Source organism: Anthonomus grandis, chromosome 4 (genome assembly GCF_022605725.1).
Source record: "Anthonomus grandis grandis chromosome 4, icAntGran1.3, whole genome shotgun sequence".
Lineage (NCBI taxonomy): Eukaryota > Metazoa > Arthropoda > Insecta > Coleoptera > Curculionidae > Anthonomus > Anthonomus grandis.
Genome location: NC_065549.1, coordinates 908,953 through 933,409, shown reverse-complemented (window position 1 = coordinate 933,409; position 24,457 = coordinate 908,953). Strand labels below are relative to the sequence as shown.

At 28.3% G+C, this 24,457-nt stretch overlaps 2 protein-coding genes across 2 annotated transcripts in view; one reads left to right on the top strand and one right to left on the bottom strand.

Moving 5' to 3' along the window:
• Nucleotides 1–24,457, top strand: part of LOC126734913 (protein madd-4) — a 531,919-nt gene that overhangs the window by 177,520 nt on the left and 329,942 nt on the right. The window lies entirely within an intron of this gene.
• Nucleotides 6,971–8,381, bottom strand: LOC126734895 (uncharacterized). Its single transcript, XM_050438727.1, has 2 exons — nt 7,840–8,381; nt 6,971–7,788 (listed from the first exon to the last, which is right to left on the bottom strand). The coding sequence occupies exons 1-2, from the start codon at nt 8,285–8,287 to the stop codon at nt 7,031–7,033; spliced, it is 1,206 nt and encodes a 401-aa protein (XP_050294684.1). The 5' UTR covers nt 8,288–8,381; the 3' UTR covers nt 6,971–7,030.

The following is a 24,457-nucleotide window of genomic DNA, read 5'->3' as shown; positions in this document are numbered from 1 at the left end:
TTTTAAAACTATCGAGATTTTTTGTTTTTTTGTGATCTTTGTTTTTTAAAAATTTCAAAAATAGCCCATAACATATAAACCTGAAAAAATTAAACTGAAAAATTGCACACGTATTTCTAGAAAAATTAATTCTACTGAACACCTATTTTAGGGGTTATTTAAGGAATATTTAAAATATTGAGAAAATAAAAATATTTTTCAAAAATATACCCATTTCTTTTGAAAATTTTACCAAATACATAGAAATCCAAAAATCTGTCATGATAAAATTTTGAACATTTTCATACGTATTACAGGAATAGTTTGACTAAACAAATATTTCTATATTTCTTGAAAAATGTTTTTTAACATTTTTAGAAATATTTCTTTTTCTTAAAAAAATTACTTTTTTTAAAAATCTTACTGAATGCCTTAATTTCAAGACCCTACGAAACTAAAATTTTGAAAATGTGCACACGTATTCCTGAAATAATTTGACTAGATACTTATTTTAGAGTTTTTGGAAAAAATATACAAAATTTTAAAAAAGCTTAATTTTCTTCAAATTTTTTTTAAAAACGTAAAAACTATTAAGAGCAATTTCTTTTATAAAAGTGACTTATTTTTTAAATTTCACAAAATGCCCCAAATTAAAAAACTTTACACAATAAAATTTCTAAAATTTGTATACGTGTTCCTGGAACAACTTGACCATCTATTTCAGGGCAAATCTTAAAAATTTTAAGAAAAAAAAATTATTTTTGAAAAACAGTGCGGCTTCTTTTCCTAGCGCGCTCTGTCTTATATGCACCATCACTAAACGCAGAGGGATCACACGATTCACATTTTCATGTCGATTTGCTCAAATGAAAACCGCGCATGTCAACATTAACACACTTTCCATGATAATACTTAGCACACCTGGTATATTGTATTATCGACTTAATGTCATCAAGTACTAAATTACATTTAGCACAATTACTTTCTGGATCATTGTTATACGTAGTACTTCCTCCAGCCATTATTACATTAGCTAATCACAATTTCAAAATTAGCCCATATATGAATTAAATATAAGTTATTTCAGACAAATACTGTTTACAATAGAAAACTCGTTAATGTAAACACTGTAATAATCACGTACGTGCACTATATTTATGTTAAACTTAGTACACAAATTAGAGAAATAAAAATTGAATTTTACTTATTTATGGCAAAAGTGATTCTAAAATAAGTCAATACTTAGCCTGAAAGATGCCAAATTTTAAAAGACTTCTTTTGATATAAATTATTAATCAAAAACTGTATTTTAACCCTTTGAAACACGCGAAAAACTATAGATCGCTTATCATACGTGTTAACTGCTTGGACTACTACAAACTACGAAATTTAAAAAGAAATATTAAAAAAATAAAAATTACTTTGAAAAATTTACTAATTTTTTTTGAAAATTTTATCAAACATCTATTCTTTAAAAACCTGACATAATAAACTTTGAACATTTTCATACGTATTACAAAAATAGTTTGACTAAATACCTATTTCAATGTTTTTTGAAAAATGTTTTTTAAAATTTTTATAAATATTTTTTTTTTCTTAAAAAAATGATTTTTTTAAAAGTTTACAGAGTATCTACATTTTAAAAATCTACGAAAATAAAATTTTGAAAATGTTTACACGTATTCCTAGAGTAGTTTAACTAGATACCTAATTTTAGATTTTTTAAAAAATGTCTAAATTTAAATAAGAAACAAAATTTGTTTTGAAAAAATTAATTTTTTTAAAATTTCACAAAATGCTCAGAACTTAAAAACCAGACAAAATAAAATTTTGAAAATTTGCACACGTATTCCTGAAATAATTTGACTAGACACTTATTGGAAAAAATATGCCAAATCTTAAAAAAGCTTAATTTTCTTCAAGGTTCTTTTAAAAATGTAAAAACTATTGAGAACAGTTTTTTTTATAGAAGTAATTTATTTTTTAAATTTCACAAAATGCCCCAAATTAAAAAACTTTACACAATAAAATTTCTAAAATTTGTATACGTATTCCTGGAATAACTTGACCATCTATTTTAGGACAAATCTTTAAAATTTTGGGAAAAAAAAATATTTTTGAAAAACAGGTTTTTCATTTGAAAATTTCACAAAATGCATACGTACCTACTCCTGGAATAATTTTACTAAATTCTTATTTCAACGTTTTTAAAAAAAAAATTAAAAATTTTGAAATAAATAAATATTTTTGAAAAAGTGACTTGTTTTTTAAATCTTACAAAATGCCCATAACTTAAAGACGTAACAAAACGAAGTTTTGAAAACTTGCATACGTATTTCTGGAATAATGTGACGCCTATTTTAGGATTTTTTGAAAAATGGACAAACTATTGAGAAAATTTTATTTTTTATAAGGTGACTTTTGCTTGAAAATTTTACAAAATGTGGATAACTCAAAAACCTGACAAAATAAAAAAGTGCACACATATTGAGGAAACAGTGAATTTATGAGAAAGCTGAATATTTTTTCAAGAAAATGAAACCGAAATGACTGTAACTCAAAAAGCAGACCAAATTTATACAGGTATTTCTGAAATAATTTAATTAGACACCTATTTCCAGGATTTAAAAAAAAATATATTTTTCAAAAACTGATTTTTTTTTTGAAAATTTAACAAAATGTCCATAACTCAAAAATTTGGCGAAATAAAAAAAAATTATTGTATTTGCATTTGCATGCTTGAAATAATTTTACTGGACACTATATCGGCGTTTTTTGAAAAATGTTCAATACAGTAAATTTTTTTTTAAATGACTTGTTTTTTGAAAATTTGACAAAATGCGAACTAAAAAAAACCTGACAAACTAAAACTTTAAAAAATTGCATTCGTATTTCTGGAATAACGCTACTGAACGCCTATTTCAGCGTTTTCTGAAGGAATACTTAAAATATTGAACACCTATTTCAAGGTTTTTTTGAAGAATGTATTTAAGATTTTTAGAAATATTTTTTTTTATCTGGAAAAAAATGACTTTTAAAAAAAATTTACTGAACATTATGCTTAACATTTTTTTGAAAATTTCGCAAAATGCTCATAACTCACAAACCGAACAAAATAAAATTTTGAAAATGTGCACACGTATTCCTAGAATAATTTGAGTAGGCACTTGTTTTAGAGTTTTTGGAAAAAATATGCAAAATCTTAAATTTCTTCAAGGTTCTTTTGAATATCTTTTAAAAAACTACTGAGAATTTTTTTTTAAAGATTTTTTTTTTGAAATTTTACCAAATGCCCTAAATTAAAAAACTTTGTATAGGTATTTCTGAAATAATTTGACTGAACATTTCATTTAAGGCAAATGTTCAAAATTGTGAGTATAAAAAATTATTTTTGAGAAACAGGTTTTTTAATTTAAAAATTTCACAAAATGTTGATAATTCAAAAATTTGACAAAAAAAAATAAAAATTTGCACACGTATTTCTGGAATAATTAGACTGACATTTATTGCAGGATTTTTTGAAAAATGGACAAACTATTGAGAAAATGTATTTTTTTTAAAGATGACTTTTTGCTAGACAATTTTACAACATGTAATACATAAAGGTATTAGTGAATTTAACAAGTTACCAGTAAATATTAAAAACTGTGATAACTTAAACCAGTTTAAACGGCTCTTGAGGGAATATGTTCAAAATAACTATTAGTTGTTTATATTTCTTTTTTCAATCTTAATAACTTTTTAATTTTTTCTATTTTTTGCTGATTTTTATTAAAATTTTATTTTAGAATTAAGTTTTTTTTCTTATTATTATGTTTAATGTTATGGATATTTTATTTAATTTTTTAGGTTTTATTTTTACAATCTTTTTATGTACTGTTTATACTATACACCTTTATCGTATAACATTTATTTTCATTTTGATCTGCGTCCACGTTAGCTAGTCCTCCTTTTCGATTCGACATTTGTACATACGTAGATTGATTTTTTTAGTAATTAATTATTAATCAAACATTTTTGTATATTTTTATTTTTTTTTGTATGCAGCACTCTTTGCTAAATAAAGAAAGATTAATATTATATGTGAATAACTCAAAAACCTGACAAAATAAAAAATTTAAAATGTGCACACATATTTTTAGAACTAATGGGTCTACCAATAGAAGTGATAGAAGTTTAGTGGGCCATGTACGCAAAATGGTATGTGTCAAAATGCGGATCAAGCGTCAGTTGTAGCAAGAGCAACGTATAGCTATCGTGAAAAGGTATTATGAAAATGCTCAATCGGTTAGAGCCTGTTATCGTGCTCTTAGAGAAGATTTTGGCCATCGTGGATGGCCTTCTGAGCTTGCAATAAGGCGCACAATTAATAAGTTTGAACGGGAGTACACTCTTCTGGATAATAGGCCACCAACGCGACAAAAAAGTGCAAGGACCGCTGAAAATATCGCCGCTGCAAGAGAAAGTGTTGACGCGAATAACAATGTGTCTGTTTTGCGCCGTTCTCAGCAATTAGGCATTTCACCAAAGTCTCTGTGGCGCATTTTGAAGAAAGACTTAGGCCTACATCCATATAAGATGGTTCTAACTCAAGAATTAAAGCCTGCTGACCATAGTTTGCGAAGTACGTTTACCGACTGGGCCCTGTTGCAGTTGGAACAAAATGCCGATTTTGGGAAACAAATCATCTTTTCAGATGAAGCCCATTTTTGTCTTAGTGGCGTTGTCAATACGCAAAATTGCCACTTCTGGTGTCAGAACAATCCCCAGAAATTAGTACAGGTGCCATTACACCCGTTAAAAGTGACTGTGTGGTGTGATTTGCATGTCGGTGGAATTATCGTCGGATGCAGGGGGGCGTACTGTGACAGTCAACGGAGAGCGCTACCGCGACATGATAACAAACTTTCTTTGGCCTGCAATTGATGGCGGAGACTTCGAACAGAATTGGTTTTAACAGGACGGAGCACCATCACACACCGCCCGAGCCACAATTATTTTATTACGAGAGCGTTTTGAAGATCGAATAATTTCGCGACATGGCAATATCTACTGGCCACCAAGGTCCTGTGATGTTACTCCCCTGGACTTTTTTCTTTGGGGATATGTGAAGTCGAAGGTGTATTTTAACAATCCTCAAACCATCAATGTCAAAAAGTGTTTGAAAATTGGGTTCATCATCTAAACGTCTGCTGCCGTAGCCGAGGTGGACATCTTAATGATATTTTATTTAAAACATAATTTAACATAATAAACTACAACATGAAACATCAATCATAGAAATTAACCAATTCGTTTTTATTTTTTAGCAATTTAAATTTATATCATTCTTATTGGTAGACCCTATATTTGACTGGACACCTATTTCAGGATTTTTAAAAAAACTACGTGTAACTATTGAAAAATTTAATTTTTTGTAAAAGTGACTTTTTTTTTTAATTTCACAAAATATCCATAACTCAAAAATCTGAAAATATTAAATTTTAAAAATTTCCTTGCACAAGTATTTTCTTAATAATTTGACTAAATATCTAGGTCGGCATTTTGCAGAAAAAATGCCGGGTAATGGAAAAAAAAAATAATTTTTTTGAAAAATTGTTCAGAAATTTATCGAAATTACAGATTTTTTTATGGCCATAAAATTCTATCAAATAACATACATATCCTATGAAATAAGCTGCGAAAATACTATCACAACGTTTAAAATATGTAAAAACTAAATATTAAAAAAATAAATAAATGAAATAAATGTGAAAATAATTAAATTTAATTAGAAATAAATTCTTCCAATAAGCTTTACAAATCTAATTTTATTAATTATATTTTTTAACATTCTGCTACCCAAAATTTAATTTTTTTTTAAAAACCCAAAATTTCCAGCAATTTTTATATTCAGAAGTTTTTTTCACATTTTCAAATATTCATTTGAATTGAAAATCCTATTGGCAAAATTAAGGAAAGCTGGTAAAGCTAAGTAAAATTGGTAAGGAAAGCTGAAAATAAACAAAAATTAACTTTTTCAAATTTTGTTGGATCTTTTGTATGTCAATTTTTCAGAAAACCCTAAAATTAACAACTTTTTTTAAATTTAAAAATTTGCTTTTATTAATGTTTTTTAAATTAAAAAAATAAGTTTAAATATTGATAGAATCTTTAATTTTTTTTATGAGCAAATTTTAGAAAAATTAAAAAATTCGGATAATATAAGTCTCTACCAGTTTAAAACTTGTTCTCCCAGGTTCACTTGCAGAGGATTATTGGGTTTGACAGGGTACCGACATTTTTATATTTTAAAGAATTCACTCGCGTATATTTATATTCAGAAAGATTACTTTGATCAGTAGTTTATATGCTAATAATGCCTAGACTCGGTATATCAAATTATTCCTTATTAAAGACATGTTGAAACTTAAAAAATGAGTTTACGTGATACTGAACCTATTTTAATAATTTAATTTTGTAAAAGAAACTAACAGAGTGGATCTTTTTCACAAAAAAGAATCACTCTTGTTTTTGGTAAAAACTCTTTTATTCCAAGCATTTGAGTTAAAATCTGAACCTATAGAATAGTTTTTTATTATTTAAAAAAGCTAAGTGATTTTCTTATTCCAGGCAGTTGAGCCCATATTGCACCACATTTCAAATTCCTGGAATAATAATTTGATTAATTAAAATGTAGCAAAAAAAATGACTAATTATATTAAAATGAAATTTATGGTCGTGAGTAAGACTGATATTCCACAAAATTCCACTGATATTTCAGCACCTTATCCTTCAGGGTAAGATCAAAGAAGGAAAGTGGGGAATAGCAAAAAGGAAAGTTTTGTAATTGCGAAATATTAGACAATGGACAAGAATAAGTAGTTTTCAAGGCACCTTTGCATGACATTCAAAAAAGAAGAAGAAGAAGAATAGTTGCTTGTAATCTTAAATCGTTTTCTCATTCCAAGCATTTGAGCCTACATAAAGGATTTCTCTCAAATCACAATAGTCATCATTTAAATACAATTTATATTTAAAACTTTTACATTAAACTAACTCAAAAACAGTCCTATATCCAGTTCCTTTTGGCAGCTTCTGCTACAATAAACCATATCTTTTCCTTCATAGCACTGGTAAAATGCTGCTGTCCTTCCAAAGGTGGCGCTAATTTATTAGAATTATTGGGTTCAACCCTCTTCTCCTTGGGTGCCAGAATAATCGGTACCATAAACAGGGAGTGATGCACCTGTAATCCACCCTCTAACCTCAATTCTTCCAGAAAACTTTCGTATGTGAACTCCTTTAGGTCTACGTCAAACTTCTTTAAAACCGAGATGAACTCTGTAAAATAATACTGAAGCAGTTTGTCCAGGTGGTACCTTAATACGGGCATCGAAACGCTGCTAAACAGGAAAAATATCACGTCCCTCACCGGTGAGGAGTAATCGGGCATCTGAAAGTCTATTAACTTTATCTTGTCTATGGTACCATCAGCTTTATTGGTTATCATAATGTTATTAATCCAGAAGTCGTTATGGGTCACGGTGGCCCAGGGTTCTCTTATAATGGTTCTTTGGCTTTTATTAAGCAAGTTGTGAATTTTTCCAACCAAGGTAGCTGTTTCCAGATTCTCTGTTAATAGTTTATCATAGTTAAAGGGCGGTAGTGGTCTGGGTTCGTGTAAGTGAGGCCTCACTTTTGTTTCAAATAACTCCGGCTGTTTTTTACGTAAGGAGAGGGTGGTCGCTTGGAGGTTGGCTAGGGATTGAAGCACTTTTTTAGTGGATTCCAAATCGAAACCCTCTAGGCGATCCTGGTTATGGAAACCTAAAATAGGAATGTTTTTATTAATGTTTTCGGTAAGGGTTTAATTCATACCTTTCAGTTTTAGATTTTCCAAAATTATCACTGCATTCTCATCGACCGTCTTACTATGAGGCTCTAGGCTGGTCCTAGCCCCTAACAATTCTGCAAAATATTCCATAGAAGCCATCCCGTGTTCTGCTTGAAATTTTATTAAAGTTGGTACAATTTCACTATAAAACCCGATTTCACTCTTAAAAGTCACTTGAACACTAAACATTTCCCGTTGTAGTTCAGTGGAGGGTAGCAGCTTACCAACTCCATGTAGAACTGTCTGATTCCCATTTGAATCTTCAACGGTGACGTCGATTTTCACCATTTCACTACCGAAATTTTCACCGCCCACGGGCATTAGCGGTTCCACATGGTGATTCACTATTTTCCCATTAATTTTCTCGCTTAATAACTCCGATAAATCGACGATAAAAGTGGTGTCGTCTTTGATTTTTCTATTTTGTAACATATTTGCTTATACAACGGGACGCGGATAGAATATATTAATTGTAAATCGACTGATGGTCACGAAATTATTGTTGCTAAATATGGTGGGGAACTCGAGGCCATTAAATTGTGTAAAACAATAAATTTATAGCCGGAGGTGAGGATAGATACTTGTCTGATGGTTTATATACTGCTTTACATAAAGTCCCTTTCGGTTGTTTTGTCTATTAGGCGAGAACAATTAATAAAAATGACCCAAAATTAAATTTAAATTACAGAGAATAAAATTCAAAAAACGACTTTGGGTGCTGAAACAGCTGATACTGCACTGTGTTGATTTTAATTAATCCTAAACGCGGGATTTTGACCGCACTCGTGATTAAAACCATTTAAGGTCCGAATGGGGTAAAATTGATTTGGATGTTGAGTAATACAAGTTAAATTATTTATGGAAAAAGGAACCTAAGGTGGCTTTCTAGTCAAAAGTAATTATTTACTGCATTTATCATTTAAATATGCTTAAAGAAGTCAATTATACAGTTTTAAGACTCTATATTATAAGAAATAGAGCAAGGTTGTTAGATCTGAAGTTCTTGGAGGCCAATAATCTTGTTAATTTTTTCAGAGAGTTTCAGAATTTTGTTTTTTATTTATAAAAGTTTCGTTAATAAATTCATGGTTTTCTTCCAGGCATTTATTCATTTTCCAAGTATTTCTTATATGTCAAATAATTTTTTACTAATTTTCTTTGCGGTATTTCAAGTCAATTTTTTGCGCTTTCCAGGTGTGTTTAGTAACTTTTTATATTTTCCAGGTTTCTGAAATAATTTTCAATTTTCTTCCAGGCATCTGAGTTCATTTTTTGAATCATTTCCAGATGTTAGTAGTTTTTAAAAATAAAGAGACTTCTCCTAGATTTGCTCTAAAATTTTTTATTTTTTTTTTCCAGAAAATACAATGCTCAAATCAATTTTTTAATAGTCCTAATTCCTAAGTCAAAATTAAAAAAAAAAAAAAATATTTTAAATTTTATGGCACTTCAATGCAGTTAAAAAGCATCAATTTTTTCCAGGCCATTACTTGGAAACAGTTTCAACTGCCTGGAATAATAGCCACTTGATTTCTAAGTAGTTCAAGCAACTTTTCTACCAATTTGATGTAATTTTAGTCAGTCTAAGTAAGTAGTCTAGTTAAGTCATGTCTAAGTAGTTCACACTTTTGGAAGTCAGTTTTAGGCAGTTTGAGGTAGTTGAAACATCAATTTCTTTCAGGAAATTGCCTGGAAGAAGTCTCAACTGCCTGGAATAGCTATTTAAGTTTTAAATACTTAAAGCAACATCTCCAGGCATTTGAGGCAATTTTAAAGAAACGGAAGTCATTTTTTGATACGTCCAGGCAGTTGACACTATTAGGAGTGATTTTTCTGCAATTCCAGGCAAGTGAAGCTTGAATTTATTTAAAATATGAAGCCTGGAAGCAGTCTCAACTGCCTGGAATAGTCACTTAAGTTCTAAATAGCTTAAGCAACTTTTCCAGGTATTTGAAGTAATTTTCAAGTAATGAAAGTCATTTTTTGATACGTCCAAGCAGTTAACACTACTGGGAGTCATCCACAGGCAATTGCAGGCAGTTGAGACATCAGTTTTTTACAGGGAATTGCCAATCAACTGTCTAAAATGGTCACTTGAGCTCCAGGTAGTTAAAGTTCAATTTTCTTCCAGGCACTTGAATTCATTTTTTGAATATAAAGTTCATCAAGTAAATTTTAGAAATGAAGATACTTCTCTGAATTTTGCCTTTCAAGTTTTTTTTTTTCAAAAAAATTTAATACTAAAATTACATTTTCAATAGCCTTAACTCAAGAATCAAAAATTTTCATAAAAATCAAAAACACAAAATTATTGAAATTTTTTGACAATTCTAGGCAGTTGGAGCATCAAATTCTTCCATAGAATTGCCTGGAAGAAGTTTCAATAGCCTGGAGTAGTCACTTTAGCTCAAAGTAGTTGAAGCAACTTTTCCAGGCATATGAGGTAACTTTGAAGTAGTGAAATTATTTTTTGATACGTTTAGGCAACTGGCACTATTGAGAGCCATTTTCCGAAAATTCCAGGCGGTGGAAACATTTATTTCTTCCAGGTAATTGCCTGGAATAGTCACTAGTTCCAGGTAGTTAAAGTTCAATTTTCTTTCAGGCAGTTGAATTTATTTTTGAATATAACATTGATCAGATTATTTTAGGATTGAAGAGACTTCTCTGAGTTTTGCCATAAACCCTGTTTTTTTCAAAAAAGTCCAATACATAAGTCATGATTTAGCTAGCCTTAATTACAATTTCAAAATTAAAAAACTTTCATAAAATTTAACAAAAAATATTTTTTTTTAAATTTTAGGCACTTGAAGCAATACTTTCTTTTAGAAAATTGCCTGAAATAAGTTTCAAATGCCTGGAATAGCTATTTAAGTTCTAAATACTTAAAGCAACATTTCCAGGCATTTGAGGCAATTTGGAGTAACGGAAGTAATTTTTTGATACGTCCAGACAGTTGACACTATTGGAAGTGATTTTTGTGCAATTCCAGGCAAGTGAAGCATCAATTTTTTTAAAAACATGAAGCCTGGAAGCAGTCTCAACTGCCTGGAATAGTCATTTCAGTTCCAAATAGCTTAAGCAACTTTTCCAAGCATTTGAGTTCATTTTGAAGTAATAAAAGTAATTTTTTGATACGTCCAAGCAGTTAACACTACTGAGAGTCATCCTCAGGCAATTCCAGGCAGTTGAGGCATCAGTTTTTTACAGGGAATTGCCAAGGAAAATGATCAACTGTCTAAAATGGTCACTTGAGCTCCAGGTAGTTAAAGTTCAATTTTCTTCCAGGCACTTGAATTCATTTTTTGAATGTAAAGTTCATCAAAAAAATTTTAGAAATGAAGATACTTCTCTGAGTTTTGCTTTTCAAGTTTTTTTTTTCAAAAAATTCAATACTAAAATTAGATTTTCAATAGCCTTAACTCATGAATCAAAAATTTTCATAAAAATCAAAAACAAAAAATTATTGAAATTTTTTGACAATTCTAGGCAGTTGGAGCATCAAATTCTTCCATAGAATTGCCTGGAAGAAGTTTCATTAGCCTGGAGTAGTCACTCTGGAGTAGTTCAGGCAATTGGTACTATTAAGAGTCATCTTCAAATAATTCCAGGCGGTGGAAGCATTAATTTATTCCAGGTAATTGCCTAGAATAGTCACTTGAGGTCCAGGTAGTTAAAGTTCAATTTTCTTCCAGGCAGTTGAATTAATTTTTGAATATAAGGTGATTTTAAGAATGAAAAGACTTCTCTGAGTTTTGCCATAAAGACCGTTTATTTTCAAAAAATTCGGTACTTAAGTAATGACTTACCTAGCCTTAACTGCTATTTCAAAATTAAACAACATTCATAAAACTTATCAAAAAAATTTTTTTTTTAATTTTATGTACTTTCAGGCAACTGAAGCAATACTTTCTTTTAGAAAATTGCCTGAAATAAGTTTCAACTGCCTGAAATAGTCACTTGAGTTATAAATATTTAAAACAAGTTTTCCAAGCATTTAAGGTAATGTTGAAGTGATGAAAATCATTTTTTGATATATCCAGGCAGTTGACGCTATTCAGAGTTATTTTTCGGTAATTTTAGGTAGCTGAAGTATCAATTTCTTTCAAGCAATAGCCTAAAAAAGTTTAAACTGCCTGGAATAATCAGTTGAGTTCCAAATAATAATAATTAAAGCCGCTTTTCCAGACGTTTAAGGTAATTTTGAAGTAATGGAAGTCGTTTTTTGATACGTCCAGGCATTTGAAAGTCATTTTCCGGCATATTTAGAAACTAATTTCTTATAGGGAATTGCCTGGAAAATGTTTCAACTGTCTGCAATAATCACTTTTTTTTATTCGATAAGTTTATAGTTTTGTTTAGCAAATCATGATTAACTTCCAGGCATTTATTAATTTTTTAGGTATTTTAAGACCATTCTTGTATGTTAGAGGATCCTGGATTAATTTATAATTTTCTTTTAAGCATTCGAATTCATTTTTTGAATGAAAAAACTTCTCTTAGCTTTGCTCTATAGCTTTATAATTTTTTCCCAAAAAATACAGTACTAAACTCAGATTTTAAATTCTTTGATTTCAATTCCTAAATCAAAATCTAAAAGCTTTTAAAAAATTATAAAAAATCTCCCAATATGGTACTCATTTTCAATCAGAATTTTCTCTCTATTTTATGTTAGGCAGTGTATATTGACATGAAATAAAAATCTTAAACCGATGATTAACGTATGCATTTATTGCACTCATGTTAATAATTAAAGGCTCCTATTATCTAATATCTTATCCTACCCACGCATATTAACCTGCGATAAGACACGTTAGTTTTAATCGATTTTCAAGTAAGTTCTTAAACCTTGAACCCATCTATTTATTATAAGTAGCACTTTTTTCCACTGATTGATTGTCTGTAAAAATAGCACTCAAAAAACCCAAAACGCCGCAATAAAATAAATTAATGAACACACACAAAAAGGGATTTAGTTTCAATTAGGGAAAATCGCAATTAAAACAAGAAAGAGGGCAACAACTAACTTTGACTTATGGGATTTTAATTTGGAAAATTAAATGGCGGAACCCTTCCGGTTTATAGTGGCACTTGTGTTCCGCGAAATATATCGCAACAATTAAGTTTTGTTCGAGATTTTAGGGAGAGAGTTACGACCCGATGCCGACTTATTCTCGGCTATAAAAGGCGAATCTTTTTGACTATTAAAAGAGGCCACATTGTATCATAATATAAATGAGCCACTTTTAGTATTAACTGGATTTTTATGGAGATTACTATTTCAATGTAAAAAGGCATTCAGTCAGTCTTAGTGCAAGAAATTTTGATTTCCAGAGTATAACTTATCTTAAAGTAGTTAGTAGGGTCCTAAGAACTCTACAGCTCTTTATATATTATTTTTTTAATTCATTATCAGTTTTATGTGTTTTATACTTCGATTCTATTCTTGTGTTACCTTAAAGCAAAATATTTAATGAACGTCCAACAAAGCACTCTCTTCTAGTACTAGAAGTAGTAGTCTAGTAAATAGCGGAAGTATTATTATTCCTTATTAAAAATTATTAAAAAAAAATTGCACTATTTTCAGCTTTTTAAGCCGTACTTCATTTGGATGAAATTTAGTTCAAGAACAATTTACTTAAAATTTTTTACAATTATAAATAGATTTATTGCTCATCGACGAGAAAAGATTGCAAGTTAATGCTCTATTATTTTTTACCAAAGACAGTCCGAAAACTATTTCAATCAAAGTTTAAAAATTCATAATAAATTTAAATCAAGAGAAATTTACTTGAAACTTCTTGTAATTATAAAGACGTGTATTGTTAATCGATGAGAGACAATTTCAAGTTAGTTGGCTCATTATTTTTTAAGTTATATTTTTTTTTTGGAAAAGGTCTAAAAATTATTTAAATCTAAGTTTAAAAAAATCATAAGTAATTCAAATCAAGAGCAATTTACTCAACACTTCTTGCAGTCATAAAAGGATCCATTGCTCATTAACCAGAGAAGAATAAAAATTAATTGGTCTTCATTACTTATCAAGTCATAAATTTTGTACCAAAAACAGTCCAAAAATTATTTAAATCCAATTTTAAAAATTCATAAAAAATTCAAATCAAAAGCAATTTACTTGAAATTTCTTGTAATTATAAAGAGATCTATGACTAATCGATACAAGAAGGTTATAAGTAAATTGTCCAATTATTCTTTGCAAAATCTTGTTATTCATTAACACAACCCTTACCCCTTGCCCACTCTAAGCAGTTTAGCTAGAAAGAAATTATTCAAAAACAGTCCGAAAAAAATTCATCAGAAACTTAAATCAAGAGCAATTTACTTAACACTTCTTGTTGTTATAAAGAGATCCATTGCTCATTAACAAAAGAAGAATAAAAATTAATTGGTCTTCATTACTTATCAAGTCATAAATTTTGTACTAAAAACAGTCCAAAAATTATTTAAATCCAATAATTAAACTTCATAAAAAATTCAAATCAAAAGCAATTTACTTGAAATTTCTTGTAGTTATAAAAAAATCTATTGCTAATCGACAGACAAGGATTCTAAGTTAGCCAGTATAATATTTTAAAAATTATAAATTTTTTTGCCAAAAGCAGTCCAAAAATTATTTAAGTTTTATTTTAAAAGTTCATAAGAAACTCAAATCAAGAGCAATTTACACGAAACTTCTTGTAGTTATAAAGAGATCTATTGTTAATCGACGAAAGAAAAGTACAAATTAATTGAATTATTAATTTTAAAGTTATAAATTGTATACCAAAAACAATCCAAAAATTATTTTAACCAAGTTTAAAAATTCATAAATAAATTTAAATCAAGATCAATTTGCTTGAAACTTCTTGTAGTTATAAAGAGATCTATGACTAATTGATGCAAGAAGGTTATACGTAAATTGTCTAGTTATTTTTTGCAAAAATCTTGTTTTTCATTAACACAACCCTTACCCCTTGCCCACCCCAAGCAGTCTAGCTAGAAAGAAACTATTCAAAAATAGTCCGAAAAAAAATTCATAAGAAACTTAAATCAAGAGCAATTTACTTAACACTTCATGTAGTTATAAAGAGATCCATTGCTCATTAACAAGAGAAGAATAAAAAATAATTGGTCTATTACTTATCAAGTCATAAATTTTGTACCGAAAACAGTTCAAAAATTATTTTAATCCAATTTTAAAAATTCATAAAAAATTCAAATCAAGAGCAATTTACTTGAAATTTCTTATAGTTATAAAGAAATCTATTGCTAATCGACAGAAAAAGAAGATTTTAAGTTAATTAATTTATTATTTTCTAAATTATAAATTTTTTAATAAAAGCGGTTCAAAAATTATTTTAATCCAAAAAAAAATTTTATCCAAGTTTAAAAACTCATAAAAAATTCAAATCAAGAGCAATTTACTTGAATTTTTTTGTAATTATAAAGAAATCTATTGTTAATCGATAGAAAAAGATTTTAAGTTAGCTAGTATAATATTTTAAAAATTATAAATTTTTTGCCAAAAGCAGTCCAAAAATTATTTAAGTCTTATTTTAAAAATTCATATGAAACTCAAATGAAGAGCAATTTACACGAAACTTTTTATAGTTATATAGAGATCTATTGTTCATCGATGAAAGAAAAGTACAAATTAATTAGTATCTTACTTTTTAAGTTATAAGTTTTGTACCAAAAACAGTCCAAAAATAATTTTAATCCAACTTTAAAAATTCATAAAAAATTCAAATCAAGAGCAATTTCCTTGAAACTTCCTTGTGGTTTTAAAGAAATATATGGCTAATCGATATGAGAAGATTATAAATTAATTAATTAATTATTTATTTGCAAAATTCCTGTTTTTCATTAACACAACCCTTACCCCTTGCCCACCCCAAGCAGTCTAGCTAGAAAGAAACTATTCAAAAACAGTCCGAAAAAAAATTCATAAGAAACTTAAATCAAGAGCAATTTACTTAACACTTCTTGTAGTTATAAAGAGATCCATTGCTCATTAACAAGAGAAGAATAAAAAATAATTGGTCTATTACTTATCAAGTCATAAATTTTGTACCGAAAACAGTCCAAAAATTATTTAAATCCAATTTTAAAAATTCATAAAAAATTCAAATCAAGAGCAATTTACACGAAATTTCTTATAGTTATAAAGAGATCTATTGTTAATCGATGAAAAAAAAGTACAAATTAATTGGTCTCTTACTTTTTAAGTTATAAATTTTGTACCAAAAACAGTCCAAAAATAATTTAAATCCAAGTTTAAAAATTCATAAAAAATTCAAATCAAGACCAATTTACTTGAAACTTCTTGTAGTTTTAAAGAGACCTATGACTAATCGATACAAGAAGGTTATAAGTAAATTGTCTAATTATTTTTTGCAAAATCTTGTTATTCATTAACATAACCCTTTCCCCTGGTCCACCCTAAGCAGTCTAGCTAGAAAGAAATTATTCAAAAACAGTCCGAAAAAAATTTATAAGAAACTTAAATCAAGAGCAATTTACTCAACACTTCTTGTAGTCATAAAAGGATCCATTGCTCATTAACCAGAGAAGAATAAAAATTAATTGGTCTATTACTTATCAAGTCATAAATTTTGTACCAAAAACAGTCCAAAAATTATTTAAATCCAATTTTAAAAATTCATAAAAAATTCAAATCAAAAGCAATTTACTTAAAATTTTCTTGTAATTATAAAGAGATCTATTGCTAATGGACAGACAAGAATTTTAAGTTAGCTACAACAATATTTTAAAAATTATAAATTTTTTTGCCAAAAGCAGTCCAAAAATTATTTAAGTCTTACTTTAAAAAATCATAAGAAACTCAAATCAAGAGCAATTTACACGAAACTTCTTATAGTTATATAGAGATCTATTGTTCATCGATGAAAGAAAAGTACAAATTAATTAGTATCTTACTTTTTAAGTTATAAGTTTTGTACCAAAAACAGTCCAAAAATAATTTTAATCCAACTTTAAAAATTCATAAAAAAATCAAATCAAGAGCAATTTCCTTGAAACTTCCTTGTGGTTTTAAAGAAATATATGGCTAATCGATATGAGAAGATTATAAATTAATTAATAATTTATTTTTTTGCAAAATTCCTGTTTTTCATTAACACCACCCCTACCCCTCCGCCCACCTTAATTAGCTTTTTCTAGTAATTCGTCAAAAACACTCCAAAAACTATTTCAATCCAACTTTAAAAATTCATAAGAAATTTAAATCAAGAGCAACTTACTTGAAACTTCGGGTAGTTATAGGGAGATCTATTGCTAACCGATAAAAGAAGATTTTAAGTTAATTGGTCTATTATTTTTTAAGTTATAATTTTTTTATCAAAGATTGTCTGAAAATTGTTTTCAGCCAGCTTTAAAAATTTATAAAAAAATTTCAATCAAGAGCATTTTATTTAAAAATTCGTTGTAATTTTAAAGAGATCTATTGTTAACCGACAAAAGAAGATTGTGAGTTAATTGGTCTATTATTTTTAAATTATAATTTTTTTCTAAAAGAGCTTTTAATCTTATTTAAAATTTATTTTGATTATTTTAATCCCACTTTAAAAATTCATAAAAAATTCAAATCAGGAGCAATTTACTTGAAACTTCTTGTAGTTAAAAAGAGATCTATTAATAACCGATGCAACAAGGTCATAAGATAATGAGTCAATAATTTTTTGCAAAAATTTTGTTTTTCATTAACATAACCTTTACCCCGCCACCCACCCCAAATAGTTTTTCTAGTAAAAAATTTTTAAAAACATTCCGAAAACTATTTTAATCCAACTTTAAGAATTAATAAGAAACTCAAATCAAGAGCAATTTACTCGAAACTTCTTGCACTTATAAAGAAATCTATTGCTAATCGACAAAAGAAGATTGTAAGTGAATTGGTCTATTATTTTTTAAGTTATAATTTTTTCACCAAAAACAATCCAAAAATTATTTTTTTTATTTTTAATTTTAAATCAAGATCAACTTGCTTGAAACTTCTTGTAGTTATAAAGAGATCTAAGGCCAATTGATGCAAGAAGGTTATAGTTAATTGGTCAATTATTTATGTGATATATATATTTTTCTATAAAATATAATATTTTTAAAAAAATGTCCTCAAAATCTTGGACATTTTTAAAAATTTATGGAGTTAGAACACATGTCCAGTTAAAATTAACAAGGAATATTTGTACAAATTTTCAAAATTATATTTACTGAAATTTTTGACTTATAATCATTTGTTAACATTTTGGAGAAATAGCACGTTTTTAAGGAATTCATCAAGAGATTTCTTAATTTTTATACCATTATTCACATCTCTAAGAGCATTTTTCTATATAAAAAAACCCTATCGATACACTTTCCTCTCTCTTAAAAAGCGCATACATTCCTCACATTAGGCCAGCACATATAATTACCAAACGTTTCAAAGAATAACGGTTTAATTAGTCATTCACATGATACACCTGAACCCACATCCCACACCGTCTTTTTTATAACATTCATCTTATCTTCACGAATTGATACAATTGTTGCTGTCATACATTAAATTAATTTAATTTTTAATCAGTTCGGTGCCAATTAAACTGTTATTTATAGCAGCGATTTTATGTAAGGTAACTCTGGCTGACATTTTAGTGTTAATTTGCTTTGGGACTGTAAATCTTAAATGTTTAAACGCTATTAAATACATTGTAATCGTGAGAGTGAATTGGTACAATCGAAGGCATTGCTTTCGTATGATGTCATAATTTAAAGAATGATTTTATGTAAAAGTGGTCATAAGTTGTAATATATTATTCCCTTCTATTGCCCTTCTATGCGACTTTTTTTTAATAGAGCGCGCACTATGCATATGAATCGAGAACGTTAGAAAAGGTTATTAAAACATTCTTAATTTTCGAATGCATGTTGCACGCTTTATTGCATGCCAAAAAGGACGATTTTTATGGTTTAAATAATATTGAGTGTTTTGTAGGAAAATTTCCTCGCATTACAATACATTGTTACAAACCAGTATCTGTGTTAAACGTTCTTTGCAAATTTTTTCTTGTTTTTACAGTAATATTATCTACTATTACAAAGTGTACTCGTTTATGGATTGTGTTCTAATATTAACTTGCTCTTTTGAGGCTTTAATTTCTGTAATTAAATTTTTTAATTTTTTTTTTCTCTTTTAACAGAATATATTTTTATGCCAGGTCCAGTAATACGTAATAAATCTGTTAATTTACATTATATTTTATACTTATTTAATAGACTCGTAATAACGGTTAAGTGAAAGAACACTTAATGAGAATTAAGTATTACTAAAGTGAACTCTGTTTTTTTCTTCTATATTTTTCCCTGCAGATTATGTGATTTATTTATTTTTTGTTGGAAAAAAATAAGGAGTATTATATTTATAATTTTTTTTTCCTTAAACCCATTAAATCTTACTCAAAGGACCAAGCGTTTAGGATGTTTATCAAGTCGAATTGAATTGTTTAGGCTCAAGAAATCATTTTTAAATTTCTATTAGGTTCATTCAATGGATATATGAATATGTAATATCAAGTTTCCGATCTAAATATTCTTAAATTCGGATTAAGGAAAAGGACCAACAATGTAAAAAAAAATAATAAATTTAATGCATAACTAATGCAAAAAGCATAATATTAATGTACCTGATGACCCATTTTTATTTTAACAACATAAACAAATGAAACATAAACAATTTCAACCGAAAATTAATAAAATTCAGTGGATAATTTAAATTTTTATGAATGGCGTCCACAAGGGGTTTATCCTCAATATTATTTATTAAAAAAAAAATGACACCACTGCATTTTTCTAAAATAAATTTTATTTTTCAAATCCTTCTTTAGTTTTGAGCAAATTTGTATTCTTGAGTATTTTTTATTTGTATATCTTATTTGGTATAATAATTGTTATATACACGTTAATATATTTCCTATTTTTTTCTAGATTTATTTGTGTATGATATTCCATTATTACACTATAAGATATATACGTGTATAAAAAGTTCAAAGAGAATTATTTTTCAAAATAATACGCATGAATAACAGCTTTAAAAAAATAACTAAGACACAGTTTATTTATTTAAATTTGATATAATTATACAATATATGTGTATATATGAATATTAATAATTATTTAATACAAAAAGAGTGCTAGTATAAAATTACATATTATGGACGAAAAACCAAATTTTTCAAAATAATTTCTTACTGGAAAAATGTTTTGGGGTGGGTGGGGGGCCAAGGGTTTTGTTGATGAAAAATAATATTTTTGGAGAAAATATTTATTAAATATTTAATTTAATAACACTGTTTATTTAAATTCATATATAATTTTATATATAAATATTTAATATAAAAACAGCGTTATTAAATTGGATAATATGGATGAAAAATAATGCTTTTTCAAAAGAATTTCATCAAATATCAATATAATTATTAACTTTCTTTTGTAGATTATAATTTACTCATAATTTAGGGCCCAAATAAAAATAAAGAACAAAATCCCATTTATTACCGTTTATTAAAAAAAATTATAAAATAAAAATTTACCAAATACAAATTAAACTAGTAGCCAGATGGTCCACCTCTATTATTAATAACACTTTGGCATCGCCTAGGCATACTTAAAATTAAATTATTAATTAATTCTTGGGGCAACTCCTCTCAAACATGCAAGACGAAGCTCCAGAGCGCTTTGAAAAAAGTCAAATCGTTGAAGAAGTTGCCTTTTTAACCAATCCCAAACATGCTCAATTGGATCAAGGTCCGGTGAGGTAGAGGGCCAGGGTAGAAGATTGATTTGATTTTCCTCAATAGCGATTCGTACAAGCCGTGCTCGATGTGGTGGGGCATTATCTTGTTGCAACAACAAATTTGGGCCCATTTCGCGTAAATATGGAACAATTACAGGCAGTAGTATATTATCCCTATAATTTATTTCAGTCATTGTATTTTCCACAAAAATGAGGTTAATTTTTCCGTCAAGTCTAATGCCACCCCAAAACATTAGTGATCCTTACTACTTCCCGGGCATGACGCAAACGACTTTCATTTCCTTCCTCTCTCCAGACACGAATTCTACCAGAATCAGGATAAAACGAAAATCGAGACTCATCCGTAAAAAGAACTGTGGCCCATCTTTCTTGATTCCAATTAACATGTTCTTGGCACCACGTTAATCTTGCACCTCGATTTCCTAAAGTTAACCGAGGAACCCTTAGGGGTCTTCTGGCATGAAGTCCTCTCTCATGCAAACGGTTTCTAATAGTTTGACCTGAAACCTCGACGTTATGCACTCGTGAGAGCAGAGTCTGTTACCGTGGGATTTCTTTGAGCTTGCAAAGTTATAAAACGGTCTTGGGCAGGTGTGGTAACTCGCGACGGGCCTTGATGCCGTTCTCTAACATCATTTGTCTCTCTATATCTTGTCCACAAACGGTTAATTACACTGGGAGATGTGTGCAAAGCTCTTGCAACGTCTTTTTGACTTGTTCCTGCCTCAAGCATTCCGACTGCTCTTAGCATTTCCTCTCGAGTTAAATGTCGTCTTCCCATTTTTATTAAATAAAAACCAAATCGCAATTGTTCGGTTGGAACCACAGAAAATGCGATATTGCGTTAGAATTTAAAAATTATAATCTGCGTTATTTCGACAAAATGTGCAAGTAGCAAAAAACGCTGTTTGTACCCAAATATTTATTTTACTTCATTGGTATCTTAATATTAAAGGTAGTATCTATTCCGTATGAAAATATAAATATTTAAAAATTTATAAGGCGAAAAAAAATTTTTTTCTAAGTGTTTTTTAGACCATTTTGATGTGTATATACCAAAACCAAAAATATACTAAAAAATCGTTGAATAAATATATATTTAACGATGATAATATATGATGTGTTGCTTGGGTTATTGTACAAACATCGAATTAATCCAATAAGAATTATTGAAGTAATATTTTTTTATTCTTAATATTGTATATTGTCTGTCTGTAGAGCATGTTAATTTTTTTCTTCAAAATTATGAGGCTTTAAAATTAATTAAAAAAATGAAGTAATTTAGCTAAAAAAAGATGTAAAATATGAAGAATTCTCAATTATATCGGACAATGAGTCAATGAACGTTCTAGTATAGTCTAGGGAAAGTTGTGCTTAGAACTGCTTGAAAAAATTAAAAACAATGTAAGATACAAAGAATCATAGTTAAGAAAGGCAAAAAAATTAAAAAATGCTTTAGAACTGCTTGAAAAAAAAAACATTTTCCTGTTCTGTACAGACTACTAGTACTATAGAAAAAATAACAGGTATTTTTTGAATAAATCATTATTCCCTTTTTCTATGATGGTTCTCATCTTTAAAAAATTTTATTTTGAAAAGGTACCGACCGATTTTTTCAATAATTTCACTGAATCAATAAGTTTATTCTTCCAGGCAGGATTTTCCTTTGCTTTTCGTTATTTTTTGTATATATTTTTTTTATCTATAAAAACCTTTTTTTCTTTTTTAACTCAACCTTCTTCGTAAACTCTTATTAGTTTTTATTAATGTCATGAGAAGTGAACAGAAAATTAAGACAATATTTAATTTTTTTTTATTGTCTTCGGCATGCTTCTCTAGTGAAAGTAAAGAATGTTAATATACCTTCCCAAAACCGTTAAGATACAAAATTTTTTTTTATTTTAGTGGCTCCACGAATAAAAGATCAAATGTGCCTAATATTTAATAACAACGTAATACACTTGCTGGAATGCATAATTTTAATGAATTTGACGCTCTTTTTTTCAGTAAAAATTCATTAAATCCCACTCGAAGGACCAATCCAAGATTTAGGATTTGTATTAAGTTGTTTAGGCCAATTTTTAATATTTGTTAAAAAAAAAATTATTTATTTTATTCTTAGAGTTCTTATCGGTTCTTTGGACCAACAATATAAACATTTAGTCATCTAGTGCATATTTCTGATGTGGCTGACGACTTTTTTTTAAATTTTATCCAAAGATTTATGATAAATTAAAATTAAAGAATGATATTGGCTCACTGTAAACTATAATTTCCGGAAGATTTAGACCGTAAAGTCAAATAAAAAAAAAATATTAATATATATACTAATTTATAAAGATGTTTAAAATCCGCCCACCGACCTCCGAATAAATAGCTTAAGTGAATATAAATAATTGAAATGTAAGTTCACGCAGAGCATAAGTAGCCCCGGTAGTATTGGGTGGTCTAAATATCTTAGGACCTTTTTAGACCTACACACGGTGTCTTGTACGTTATGACTTGTACCAGTGTGATATTTGTCTAAATTTTATAAATTATCGCTCCGTAGCGTCTTAATAAAGATTTCCAGGAGCGATTGTTTATTTGTGTGGGAATAAAAGTCTTTCGTAACAAATGTATAGGAGAGGAAAAAACTCTACTTTTCTAAAGGGCTTTGATTAAATGAATAATGAATTAATGGCTTCGCCTGGTGAAATTCGAATTCACAATAATTAATCTACGTAGATTCCGGACTTGTTTTTGAATCTCTGCGGTAATTAAAGGGATCGGTGTAGGAGTAGACGTTAGAAGAATGCAGCATTTGTCAACGTTAAGATTTAATGTTTTTTTTTTGTTGGACTTGTTTTTATTTAAACCTTTGCCTCACTCCTAAATTTTTAACTCGTTCCAACAATTGTAAAAATGCACTTTTTAAAAAATAAAACTTCGTGGCATTTATAAAGGAACCAGGTCAAATTTTCTTTTATTTTTCCTCACATTTTTACGAGCAGTTTGCGTGCCTACCGAAATTTTATATACGTCATTAAGAGGTTAAAAAGTTAACTTTAATTTTTGATTGTGCAATAAGAGGTTAATTTTTCCTTCTTTATAATTTATTTCTTATTGATAAGTGCATATCTTGGATTCTAATAGTCGAAATTGAGAAATTATTGATTTATGGAATACTCTAAAGATTTTTTTAGTCGTTTTTGAAAAAACTACTTAAATACATTTACAAGAAGCCAAGATAATGGAATTCTTATTCCAGGAATACCAGTGAGGAACAAAATAATTTGTCTCTTATTGATATGTAAATATCTTGGATTTTAGTAATCGAATATTAAAAATTATTAATTTATGGACAACTCTAAAGAATTTTTTAAACTTTTTGAAAAAATTTCCAAAATTCACCCATAAAAAGTCAAGAGAATGAAATTCTTGTTCCAGGAGTGCCTGTAAGAAATAAAGAAATTTGTCTCATATTGATAAGCAAATATCACGGGTTTTGGTATTCGAAATTTAGAAATTATTGATTTATGGACTACTCTAAAGACTTTTTTAGTATTTTTTGAAGAAATTACTAAAATCCATTCACAAAAAGTCAAGATAATGGAGTTCTTGCTTTAGGAGTACCTGTAAAGAAAAAAATAAATTATCTCTAGTTGTAATAATAAATATCTTATATTTTTCAGAGGTCTAGGGTTCAATCTGCTGTACGTAAGAAGCGCTCTTGTTAATGTAAATTAATAAATGCAACAGATGACACCTGTTACAGAAACTTATAGACAGCAAATTGCACTGCGGTATTG